We start from the raw sequence: 12,660 nt of genomic DNA, 5'->3' as shown, positions 1-12,660 counted from the left end.
GCCTCACAATGCCAGAGACCTGGGTTCAATTCCGGCCTTGGGAGGCTGTCTGTGTGGCACATTTTTCCCATGTCTGCGTGGGTTTCCTCCCACAGTCCAGAGATGTGCAGGTTAGGTGGATTTGTCATGCTAAATTGCCTCTTGGTGTCCATGGATGTGCAATTTAGATGGGGCTACTGGGATAGGGCAAGAGATGGGAGCCTTTTCAAAAAAGGGTTGGTGCAGATGCAATAGGTCGAATGGCCTCCTGTACTGTAGGGATCCTATGTGGCAAATGACAAAAAGAGAAAGGTTATGATATTGGAGATGGCACACTGTTGAAACAATCCCAGCCAAGGTGTATAATAATAATCTTTTATTGTCACAAGTATGAAGTTACTGTGAGAAGCCCCTCGTTGCCACATTCCGGCACCTGTTCGGGTAAGCTGGTACGGAAATTGAACCTGCGCTGCTGGCCTTGTTCTGCACTTTCTGACCGCTATCTGTGAATTGCCTCCTTCCTCAGTCACCATCCACACATCTGGAGCTCCGACCTTATTGTCAAGTTCAAGCTGATTGAGAATGGGTCATAATTCGCCTTGAGACTCTGATGTATGTGTTTTTTTTATTGGACTGTATTTGACCCTCTTGTTGATCTCGCAGTGCTGTCAACAGTAAAAGCCAACTTTTTAAAAAGTGATTAATTTTTGGATTATGCCGACTTAGCTGACTGCAATCAGGAAGAGTAGTTGCGCTGTCTCAATGTAAATGGATCTGGTGGGGGTGCCGGGAAGTTGACCAGAGTTCCATTCTTGATATTTATTTAGTAGCCTTTGCTTCAAAGTGCACATTTTTGGCTATGCAAATCCAATGGGGAGAGTTTGACTGTTGTGATGCCCATCACAGTGTCAGCACTCAAACGTAGATGGTGATGAAATCTTTGGCTTCAAGGTTGTGCTACTTGACTAAAACTGAAAACAATAGAATATCTTCAGGTTTCTAGAAAAACTAAAATGGAAGTGGAAACTTGATCAAAAAAAGACAGTAATTCAAGTTCCGATCCAAGTGGTGCAGTGGAGGCAGGCTGAAGAAGACAGAGGAGCTGGTGAATTGGGCAAATATACAGTCACTGCAGCTGTCTCTGCTACTTAAAGATAGCATTGGTGGATCCACACCATCAAAACTATTGTGAGCAGAGTTAAGGTTTCTGAAGATGTGTGCGCCGGTTTGATGAAAGCATGTCTATGGTTGGGTACTGCTGTCAGCTGAGGGTCATGCTAAATCTTCAAAGTTCAGAACTTTGAGATTAGTGCAATATATGGTGAGGAGATTGCTGAGTAAATCTGAGAGATCTGTCTTTGTTGTATCTGCTATTTGTTGTGTAACGTATAGTTTATAGCGACCGCAGTTTGCCTGTTAACTCATGTTTAATTTGGTGATTTTGGTTTGATTGTTAAAGTAAAAGTTATTAAAAGTGAAATCTTGTCCATTGGTTTTCTCATTGAGGTTGTTGGGTCAATTTGGTTCTTTAGATTAGTTGGTCTCAATGAGGATCACAACTGTTGTACATTCAGAATGGCCGATTAGTGAGGTGCTGGGGAGTACTGTTCTCAGTGGAACTATATTCCATCAGGAGTTGCCATACTAAAGATATGAGGGAAGAGGAAATTAATAAAATATACTTGTATGTAATTAATATTTGTTATAAAGAGCTTCCAGCTCCTTTGTACCTTCAGAACAAAGATAAATACTCTTTAATAAAGTGTGATTAGAAAGAACACCTCACAAGAGGAAGCACCTCTTAAATTTTAGAGGGGAAACTGTTTGTTTTTATAGCTCTGCAGGGGTCCATTAACTCCAGTTTCTCTGCTTTTGAAATTTCCTGGACCTGTCAATCAAGAGGCTTGAAAAAGTTAATGGACCGTAAATTTGAATGTAAACAATGCAATTCAAAGCTTTTGGGCTTTTAACCACGTCCAGAAGATTGAGAAAGTTAATGGGGAATGAAATTGACTGTGAAAAAAGCACTTCAATGGTTTCCAACACATTAAAGGAAAGACTTTCACTTTCTTCTGACAGATCATTGATGTTGAAATGCTGGGAGAGACAACTGAATGATTTTCAAGGTCACAGATGGAAAGGCCTGCCAAATGACCCCCATGTCAAGAAAAGCCTTGACTCCCACCTCCCCTGAAAGGCTCCCAGTACACGTGGGAGGGTGCTTACCTCCGTGCTGCCACCCACCCCCACAAAGAGTGCAAGATGCCAGGTCCCCGCTTATCAGTACCAATTCATGACAGTGTGACACCCTGCTTGGGGGGGGGGGGGGGGGGGGGGGAGGGGGGAAAGAAATGAGCTGATGAGACTGGAGAATTCTAGGAGGCTGGTAAGTTGGGATTCCTGCCCAATAATGATATGGAAATGGTCTGGGGCCAGCCAGCTGGCCAGGCGAGGAGATTCGGATCGGGTTTGATACCTGGCGGGAATCCCATTTTTTCCCTTGCACTCAATTCAACTAGGCATCTCAATTCCCATCTGGGTCCAGCAACCCCGGAGATTCCCCCCCCCCCCCCCCCCCCCCCCTTGCCCCAAGTCTATCAATCCACTCCTGCGATAACGTTTTTAGGAGTGTCGATGGCACACTATGGTTTAACAATTTAAAACAATGCCCAAAGAAAAACAATTTAGGAGATGTATTTCTATAAATACTGTGGCCATGGACTGGTTCAAATAGCTGGCACCCAGCTGGCTCATATAGGTGAGTGGAAAGTCAGGTGAGATTACTAAATGTCACGTGGCAATCAAGTGGTCACCATCTGAGGACAGCTTGGGGGACTCGGAAGCTGTGTAGTAATTAAATGCTTAAAGTTTCCATTTTTTCTGGACATAAACCATCAGCAACACAGTTTTAAAAAAATATCTTGATAGGGTATTTCTAAACACATAATATTATTAAATTAAAGCAGTAATCCGTCAACAGATTTTCCCCATAATCCGCATCCTTGTACTACATTGGTCATGAATATTGAAGCAACTGCAATGTGTATTTTTGTATTCCGTATTTCTGCCATTCACACACAAGTCAACCAGATCGAGACTCATGTGGATGAGCATAGTTACAAAGATTTTGACAGCTTTGTTGAAATGTAATACATGTATGAATTATCACTTTAAGCAGATGGTGATATGTTTGTAATCCGCTACGAATGTTAATTTTATTTACTGTTTTGAGCTTCTCCCTTCAGCTGCTCCCCACTCAATCTGCTCCATTGTTCAGAAATAAATAATGTGATTAGGTGCAAAAGTGAAGCTGTCATGCTGTGTCCCATAGCTGGAGTTTAGACGGATGAGAGGGGATTTGATCAAGGTGTACAAAATGCTAAAAGTGATTGATAGAGTAAACGTAAACCAAATGTTCCCCATTGTGGGATATTCTAGAACAAGAGGTCACGGATATAGGTAGAGAGGCGGTAGATTTAGAACAGATGAGGAGGAACTACTTCTCGCAGAGGGTGGTGAATTTGTGGAACTTGCTGCTGTGGAATCTGAGTATTAAATGGTTTTAAGAAAGAGATAGATATATTTCTGATTTTATAAAACAGATTAATGGGATAGGAGCAACGGGTGGGGAGGTGAATTTGAGTCCAGGAAGAGATCAGCCATTATCTGATTGAATGGTGGATCAGGCTCAAAGGGCTGAATTGCCTACTTCTGCTCCTAATTCCTATGTTTCTAAATCCTGTGGCAAAACTTGACACCAAAATACATCAGGTGATTTTTGAGCTGATGGGCAAGGGCTTGGTCAGAAATGCAAGTTTTTAAGGAGTGTCTTAAAGGAGGAAAGACAGTAGAGAGGGAATTCCAGAGCTTAGCATCTAGACATTTAAAGGCACAGCCACCAGTGCTGAAGCCAGAATTAGGAGTACAGACATTTAAAAAAAATAAATTTAGAGTACCCAATTGATTTTTCCAATTGAGGCAATTTAGCATAGCCAATCCACCTACCCTACACATCTTTGGGTTGTGGGGGACAAACTCAAGCAAAAAGGGGAGAATGTGCAAACTCCACACGGACAGTGACCCAGAGCCAAGATCGAACCTGGGGTCTCGGTGCTGCGAGGCAGCAGTGCTAATCACTGAGGAGTACAGATATTTGAGAATTGCAGGGCTGGAAGTGATTAGAAGCAAGAGTGGAGATTTTGGAAATTCTTTCATGCGATGTGTGTGTCGCTTAAGGCCAGAATTTGTTGCCCTTCCCGAATTGCCATTGAGGAGGTCGTGTTGAAGTGTCTTCTTGAACTGCTGTAGTCCATAACAAGTAGGTACACCTGCAGTGCTGTTAGGGACTTGTTCCAGAATTTTGATCCAACAGCAATGAACGAACAACAATGTAGTCCCATGTCATTATGATGTGTGGCTTGGAAGTTGTGGTGTTGCCATGCATCTGCTCCCCTTGTCTTTCTAATTAAGAGAAGCCATGGGTTTGGGAGATGCAGTCAAATGAGCATTGTGGGATTGCTGAAGTGCATCCTGTATATAGTACACAGTGCAACGGGGGTGAATGTTTAACTTGGTAGATGGCTCACGGCGCCGAGGTCCTAGGTTCGATCCCTTTTCTGGGTCACTGTCCGTGTGGAGTTTGCGCATTCTCCCCGTGTTTGTGTGGGTTTCGCCCCCACAACCCAAAAAAGTGCAGGGGAGGTTGATTGGCCACGCTAAATTGCCCCTTAATTGGAAAAAAAAATGAATTGGGTACTCTAAATTTATAAAAATTTTTAAAACTTGGTAGATGGTGCGCCAATCAAGCAGACTGCTTGTCCTGGATAATGTGCTTCTTCAGTGTTGCTGGAGCCACACTTGTCCAGGCAAGTGGAGAGTATTCTAGCACACTCCTAAGAACATATTAATTGGAGCAATAGTTGGTCACCTGGCCTCTCGAGCCTGCTCTGCCATTCAATGAGACCATGGCTGATCTGATTGTAATCTGAACTCCATTTCCTGCCGACCCCTGAAATCTTTCACCCCCATGCTTATCAGGAATCTATCTATCTCTGCCATAAAAATATTCAAAGGTTCTGTCTCCAGAGAAAGAGACTTCCAAAGACTCCTGACCCTCTGACAGAAATAAATTCTCCTCACCTTTATCTTAAATGGGCAACTCCTTATTTTTAAAAATATTTTTATTGAACATTTTTTAGTGAATAAAGAATAAAATAAAACAAAAAATACGCACAAACAAAACCGCACCCACCCCTCCAAACAGCTCACGGTGACTAGCTCTTTTAAAAAAACACAGCATGAAAGGGCGGCATCTGTTATAAAATCCCTCAAAAGCGTTCCTTAGCGTATACTTAATTTTCTCAAGATACAAAAACTCTATAACATCTCCCCACCATAATGAGGCATAGGTTGGAAAAGCTGACCACTCCAACCCACCGCCTGTGAGCGTGTATATGACATCTGCCCCCGCACCCATCGGCAGGTCTGACACCCCAAATATGGCTCCAATTCCATCTGTAGAATCGCCGACATGGTGCTGAAGAAGGAAACTCAAAATCTCACCAGCTCAGGACATGCCAGAATGTATGCACGTAATTTGCCAGGCCCCTCCCACAGCACTTATACTTGGCTTCCACCCCCTAAAACAACCAATTCATCCAAACCCTACCTTTAATTGTATCAGCCCCAGTCTCAGGCACGGTGAAGAAGTATTCACCCAAGCAAGGCTTCACACCACAGCCCTCATCTAATTCCGCCCTCAACTCCTCTTCCCACTTGGCCTTAGACCCCACCTTGAATGCCGTATCCTCAGCCATTATCCACCTGCAAATTCTCACGGTGCTCCCCTCCTCCAGCCCCTCGAGGGACAGAACCCTCGCCATCAATGAGACTGGCAGCACTACCGGATATGTCGGTAAGACCTTCCTCGCAAAGTCTCTCGCCACCTTCTTTTCCAGGGTGATGATCCAGTCGCTCTCGTGCGTTGTGGTTCTCTCCAAGTCTTTGAATGTCGCCTCCTGGGCCTCCAGTCGCTTTTCGGCTTTGTCCAGGGCCAATTGCATGTGCGCTAGAGCTTCGGCCACCATGCGCTCCACAGCCTGGATGTCCAACTTTGTCTTGTTTCTGTGTTCCCTCAAAGCTATTGAGAGGAATGTCATCCAGCCATCCCCTGGTGTGCCTAGCCGGACCCCCACACTCCGGAAAAGTCCGGGTTTCATTGCCTTGTGCATCGGTCGCCTTGTCCGTCTGCTGTTGGTCCACACTCTTCCTGCTCCCTGTCTCCACTCGACCCCTGGACTGGCATCCTTTTCTCTTCTGTTCTTCTGCTAGTGTTGTGGGGATGATTTGTTCGGTTTGTCGGTGTTTTTCAGGTCGAAAGTGTCTATTTTTCAGATTTGCTGGAGGAGAGCCACATGATGTCAACTCCTCAGCATATCCCAGTCACCGGAAGTCTCTCTCCACCAACCTCTGAAGGGCAACTAGTGATGGGCAATAAATGCTAGCCTAATCAGTGCCGCCCACATCCCGCAAATGGATTTTTAAAAATTTCTGTCAGTACCACTTCCCTCTTGATTGTAATTTTCCAAAGTTACTCCCTCCTTTCATTTTCTAGTTTATAGATATTTCTGGAATTTTACTTATATCTATATAGTGAAGCCTGATGGAAAATACCAGTTCAATTCACCTGCCATCTCATTTTCTTTTTTAAAATATTTTTATTAAGGTATGTGAAAATTTTTATAAAAATAACATAGACAATGACATCAACATGGTATGCTAAACATTTCAGCCCCAACTCAATCTTCACGCACCCCAACCATACAACAACAATCTGCCCCCCCACTGCATCTGCTTTTTAATTTTCCCCGAGAAAGTCGACGAACGGCTGCCACTTCCGGGCGAACCCGACCATTGACCTTCTTAAGGTGAACTTTATTTTCTCGAGACTGAGAAACCCAGCCATGTCACTAACCTAGGTCTCTACATTCGGGGGCTTTGAGTCCCTGCACATTAACAAGATCCGTCTCCGGGCTACCAGGGAGGCAAAGGCCAAGGCGTCAGCCTCTTTCGCCCCCAACACCCGGCTCTTCCGACACTCCAAAGATCGCTACCTCCGGACTCGGCACCATTCGTGTTTTTAGCACCGTGGACATTTGCCAAAGCAAAACCCTGCCAAAACCCTCTAAGCTTTGGGGATTCCCAAAACATGTGGACATGATTTGCTGGGCTTGTGCACCTTGCACACCTATCTTCTACCCTGAAAAACCTGCTCATCCTAGCCGCTGCCATCTCACTTTCGATAATAATTCCCCAGACTCACTTTCAATAGGACCAGTACTCACTTTGGTTAACTCTCTTCTTTTTTAGATACCTGTAGAAACTCTCACTTTTGGTTAACTCTATTATTTTTTAGATATCTATAGAAACTCTTACTGCCTGTCTTTATATTTCTAGATAGTTTTTTCGTGTACTTTAAATTTTTCCCTCCTTATTAATCTTTTAATCATTTTTTTAAATATTCTGTCCAGCCTTCTGATCCAGCTTTGTGCTTCGTTTCAATTTGATACTATATTTAACTTTTTTAGTTAACCATGGGTGGTGGATCCTTTCTTTGGAATTTCTCTGAAGTGTTGGAATGTATCTATTCTGAAATAATCTCTGTCACCACATCTCTATTAATGTATCGCGTTATCTAATTTGCTAGTTCACTTTAGCTAGCTCTATTTTCATGCCCTCATAATCGTCCTTATTTAATCTTAAAATTCTCATGTTGGGCTCACTTTTCTCCCTCAAACTGAATGTAAAGTTCAGTCGTATTATGATTGCTGCTACCTAGGACTGCCTTCACTCTGAGGTTGAGAATTAATCCTATCTCGTTGTCCAGTATCAGATCCAGTATCGTCTACTCTCTGGTTGGTGCCACAAGGCGCTGTTCTCAGAAATGATCCCAAAGCCATTCTATGAATTCCTCACCTAATCTACCTTTCTCCACCAGATTGAATGAAAAATGAAATGAAAATCGCTTATTGTCACGAGTAGGCTTCAATGAAGTTACTGTGAAAAGCCCCTAGTCGCCACATTCCGGCGCCTGTCCGGGGAGGCTGGCACGGGAACAGGCGCCGGAATGTGGCGACTAGGGGCTTTTCACACTAACTTCATTGAAGCCTACTCGTGACAACCCCTGCAATTAGCTGATGTGAATCAAGATCTTGGATAGTCATCAGTACCTTATTAATGAAGGCCATGTCATCCCAGTTCAGTGCATGCACATTGGCCAATACCACTGGTGTGCCAACGCCCACTGATGATTATGTACCTCCCAACTGGCACTGACAATATGTTACCTGCAGAAAAGGGGGCCTTGCCCCCCATCCCCACCGTCCTCGTCCCCAAATCAGCCATATTTCCCCCTGTGAGGCAATCCAATAGTGCCGCAACCTGCGCCAACTCCAGGTCCACTGAAGGTGGCCATCACATCCCCATAAAGCCAGTCCAAAAACAAAGGAATCATCACCGTCAGCTGTCCACCCCTTCCCCCAACTCCACCCTATCCTGAAAACCAAACAAACACTCGCCGTCCCCATGCCCAAACAAAACAGAGCCAAAAGCTTAAGCTTCTTACTGTAAAAAAATTCCATGGTAACAAGCTGCAGACATTTCCCCTTTGCTGCCGTTAACTAGCTGTACTGCTAGCAGGTTGACCCCCGTGCAAGGTAGAAATCAAAGTCAACAAAACAGTATATCAACGATCAATTCCCTGTCCCAACCAGAGGCAAATCAACTCCCAACCACCGGCCACACCCCTCCTGCACCCAAAAAGAAAACTCAACAGTGCAATATATGAACTCCAACTATGCCCAAAGCGAACTGCCCATCAACAAGACCTGGCACAATCCCAAGCCCTACCCCATAAATCCTCCAAAAGATACATATATACATGAATTGAACAATGATGTTATGGTCCAGGGTTTAGGAAACTCCAAAGTATATTATGGAGTTCACTTGACCGTAGACAAATAAAACAAATAGTTATAGATGAGCACAAGAGCCTGCCTTTCAGGTGTTATTCAACAGGCTTCTTAGGCGCTTTGAATCAATAAACAAGCTTTATTCTAAGAATTTAGTTAACATTTGTATAAACACACACAGCAAGAATTTTTATCAATTACGAACATAAAGACCCCACTCATCTACAGTAATCTATGTGTAACCCTTAATGAATACCCCTTTAACTGTTCCAAATCATTAACAAAATCCAAGTAAAACCAGAAACCCCTTTTCAAAGGCGTGGCCCAGCACGTGGCATTCTCACTTGAATAAGACTATTTTTATTGATAGTCTGGCCGCGTTTCTCCGCTCCCCACGCCGGGGGGGAGAATCATGGGAGGGCCAGGCGAATCACGCCACGCCGCCCTGGCACCCCCCGCGATTCTTGCACCCCCCCCCCAAAATGGCGTGTCGCGGTTTGCGACACGCCGCTCGGAGAATCGCAGCTCGCCGTTTTTCCTGGCGAATCTCCGGCCCAGATGGGCCGAGCGGCCTGACGACCCCGACCAGTTCACGCCGGCGCCAACAACACCTGGTCGCTGCCGGCATGAACAGCGCCCGACAGGTAAGTGTGGGGCCTGTGGTGGGCGGAAGGCGGATCGAGCACCACAGGCGTGCTCAGGAGATGTCTGGCCCACGATCGGTGCCCACCGATCATCAGGCCGGCGTCTGTAAACAACGCACTCTTTTCCCTCCGCCGCCCCGCAATATCAAGCCGCCATGTCTTGCGGGGCAGCGGAGAGGAAGACGGCAACTGCGCATGCGCGGGTGGAGCCGGCCAACCTGCGCATGCGCGGCTGACGTCACTTAGGCGCTGCCGGCCACGTCATTCTCGGCGCGCCGCTTTGACGCAAGCGTCAAGGCCCGGCGCCCGAGATTCACGCAACGCCGCTCCTCGCTCCCCCGGGGGGGAGAATAGGGGGCGAGGAGCGGCCTCCGACGCCGGAGTGAAACACTCCGGGTTTCACTCCGGCGTCGGCTGTTTCTCTCCGTTTTGGAGAATCGCGCCCTCTGTTCCCCTTTTCAAACACCGGATTTGAATTCCATCCAGAAAGCAATTATCTCTTTTAAGTTACCAAGCTGTCTGGAACAGCTTTTAAAATGAAGATAGAGAGAGACACTTCTTTCAACCTGTGCAGTTCAAAGCTGTCCAAAACTCAAAGTGAAAGTAAAAGCTCACAGAGCCACAGCCCAGCTATACCCACAAAATGACATAACTGAAGCCATATGATAAGACATAAAAACCTTTCTTAAAGGGACACTCGCCTCACAATGAGCAAACAACAAACTCTATAGTCCTCAATCAATTTAGTTCACCCCCAGTCCGTGCTCATTCCCATCCTCCGGCGCATCGAAATAATAGTCTCTGCACTTGAAAATTACCCAAAGACAAGCCGGATACATCACACACAACCTCACGTTGCTCTTGTGCAGTGCGTCCTTGGCCTCATTAAATGCCACACGCCTTCTCGCCATGTCTGCCCCAACATCTGATTGCATGGCCTTCTCAACTACAGTCTCTTCAGTCTCACTGATCTCTGAGCCCAGTCCAACTCCGCAGGGGTTGGAAAGACTCCCTGCCCACCAACTTTACGAACGTCTTGGACAGTTAGTCCATGGAGTTTGAGCCCTCCATGCCCTCCGCAACCCAGTGATCTTTAAGTTCTGATGTCTGGAACGGTTCTCCAGATCATCAACTTTGGACTTTAGCACTCTCTGCTCCTCAGCCAGCACTGCCATCTCTGCCTCCAGGGAAACATATCTGATCACTATGGTCAGAAAATGCTGCCTCCACCATCTGTATCATTGTCTCCTATCCCACAATCCACTGTTCCATTGGGACCAAAGCCCAGTTGTCCACTGAGGGGCTACCGACTCAGCAGGAGCCACCATCATGTTACCCCCCTGCTGAGGCTCTTAGTTTGATGATGACCCCTTGCCCAACTTTTGCTTTGTGCTGTTTTTACCGGATATTACTCGAACGAGGGGATCTTATTCCATCGAATCAGACTACTTTTGTCTAAAAACTCACCCAAAAACTAGGCAGAAAGGGTCAAAAACCAAGTCCCCTGGTGCGTGTACACCCTTCTCCACATAGCCACTACCGGAAGTCCCCCAATTGAATTAATTAATTAATTGAATTAGAATTACACCAGCTGCAGTGGTGGGCTTTGAACCGGAGTTCCAGATCATTAGTCTTGAATTGCTAGTCCAGTAAGATTGCTGCGACCTTACCCTTATCCCTAACTTTGAATTGGGGAACCTCATACTGTGCCCCTGAGTTCTAGATTGTCACATGAGGGGAAACATCCTCTCAACACCAACTTACTGTTGACCAGTTCCCCATTGCAAACTGCATTGAGGAATTGACCTTAACTCAACAACCTCAGGGCAGCACAGTGGTGCAGTGGGTTAGCCCTGCAGCCTCACGGTGCTGAGGTCCCAGGTTCGATCCCGGCTTTGGGTCACTGTTCGTGTGGAGTTTGCACATTCTCCCCGTGTTTGCGTGGGTTTCGTCCCCACAACCCCAAGATGTGCAGGCTAGGTGGATTGGCCGTGTGAAATTGCCGCTTAATTGGACAAAATTAATTGCGTACATTAAATTTATTAAAAAAACTCAACAACCTCTTGCACTCAAGCCCAGATGTGGAGAACAGGCATGCATGTCATGAGTGGGTACAAAAATGTGTGTTAATCTGTTTTTCTTCTCTGCAGAAGGCCTACTGTGGACACTGCAGTGAAAGGATATGGGGTCTCGGCAGGCAGGGCTACAAGTGTATCAACTGCAAATTGTTGGTCCATAAGCGCTGTCACAGACTTGTTCCTCTGACCTGCCAAAGGCATATGGTAAGTAGTGATAGCTCTCTGTGCTAGATGTGACATTATTTATCGTTTATATCAACTTTTGTTCTTCAATCTCTTCCCACCTTGGTTTTGCTTAGAACTGTACTGCTTCCAGTCAAAAGAGAGGGATGCTCTAATCTGTATGCTTCTTCAATCTAAATGTTGTACTACTCCATGACTCATTGATTGGACATAGTTTTTTCTTTGGGTTTTAATTTCTCCCCATCTCTCCTTTGAAAGCTTAAGCCAATGTAGTTAGTATTACCATTTCTATGAATACTTAAATTTAAAACATAAATTTTGACGAGGGAAGGAATGTTTTTCTGCCAATGAAAAATACTGTGATCACTCAGCCATAAATGTACTGCATACTGTTGCTGAGTCATAGAGACGAGAAAGGTTCCAGGTTCTGTCACCTTTTTGTGCTGAGCTAGTCAGAGCAACAAATGAGCAATTTTAACTTTCCATAGTAGCTGGTTACTATCCATGGAGTTGTTTCAATATCAAGGAAGATGAGATGGGACTGATTTTTAATTCTGGAGAATCATTAAAAATATGAGATTTGGTATTTATGACATCTTTTTAGTCCTAAACCCGTTCACACTTCGGCAATCCCAGTACTTCATTTATAGGCTTCATTGGTAGTTTACCAATTTCAGAATGTTCCATTCTTGACTAAGTGTCTTGCTCCAGTTTCACTGAATTAGAACAGGTATCAATGTAATTGTTAGAATTCTCACTAGCTACATTAATTTTTCATGTAACACCTATGTTATATTATTTTAACTT

The 12,660-nt window shown here is 45.1% G+C and overlaps 1 protein-coding gene across 8 annotated transcripts in view; it reads left to right on the top strand.

Moving 5' to 3' along the window:
• prkcz (protein kinase C, zeta) overlaps positions 1-12,660 on the top strand; it is a 643,052-nt gene that overhangs the window by 335,381 nt on the left and 295,011 nt on the right. For 3 of the 8 annotated variants that reach the window (XM_038773787.1, XM_038773791.1, XM_038773789.1), the window contains one exon: positions 11,743-11,874. The exons of the other annotated variants lie outside the window; for them this stretch is intronic. In XM_038773787.1, coding sequence (XP_038629715.1) covers positions 11,743-11,874 — 132 coding nt within the window. The remainder of the gene's footprint in view (positions 1-11,742; positions 11,875-12,660) is intronic. 8 annotated transcript variants of the gene reach the window in all.

Source organism: Scyliorhinus canicula, chromosome 16, assembly GCF_902713615.1.
Source record: "Scyliorhinus canicula chromosome 16, sScyCan1.1, whole genome shotgun sequence".
Lineage (NCBI taxonomy): Eukaryota > Metazoa > Chordata > Chondrichthyes > Carcharhiniformes > Scyliorhinidae > Scyliorhinus > Scyliorhinus canicula.
Note: the sequence above shows the minus strand (reverse complement) of the source record. Positions and strands in the feature narration are given on the sequence as shown.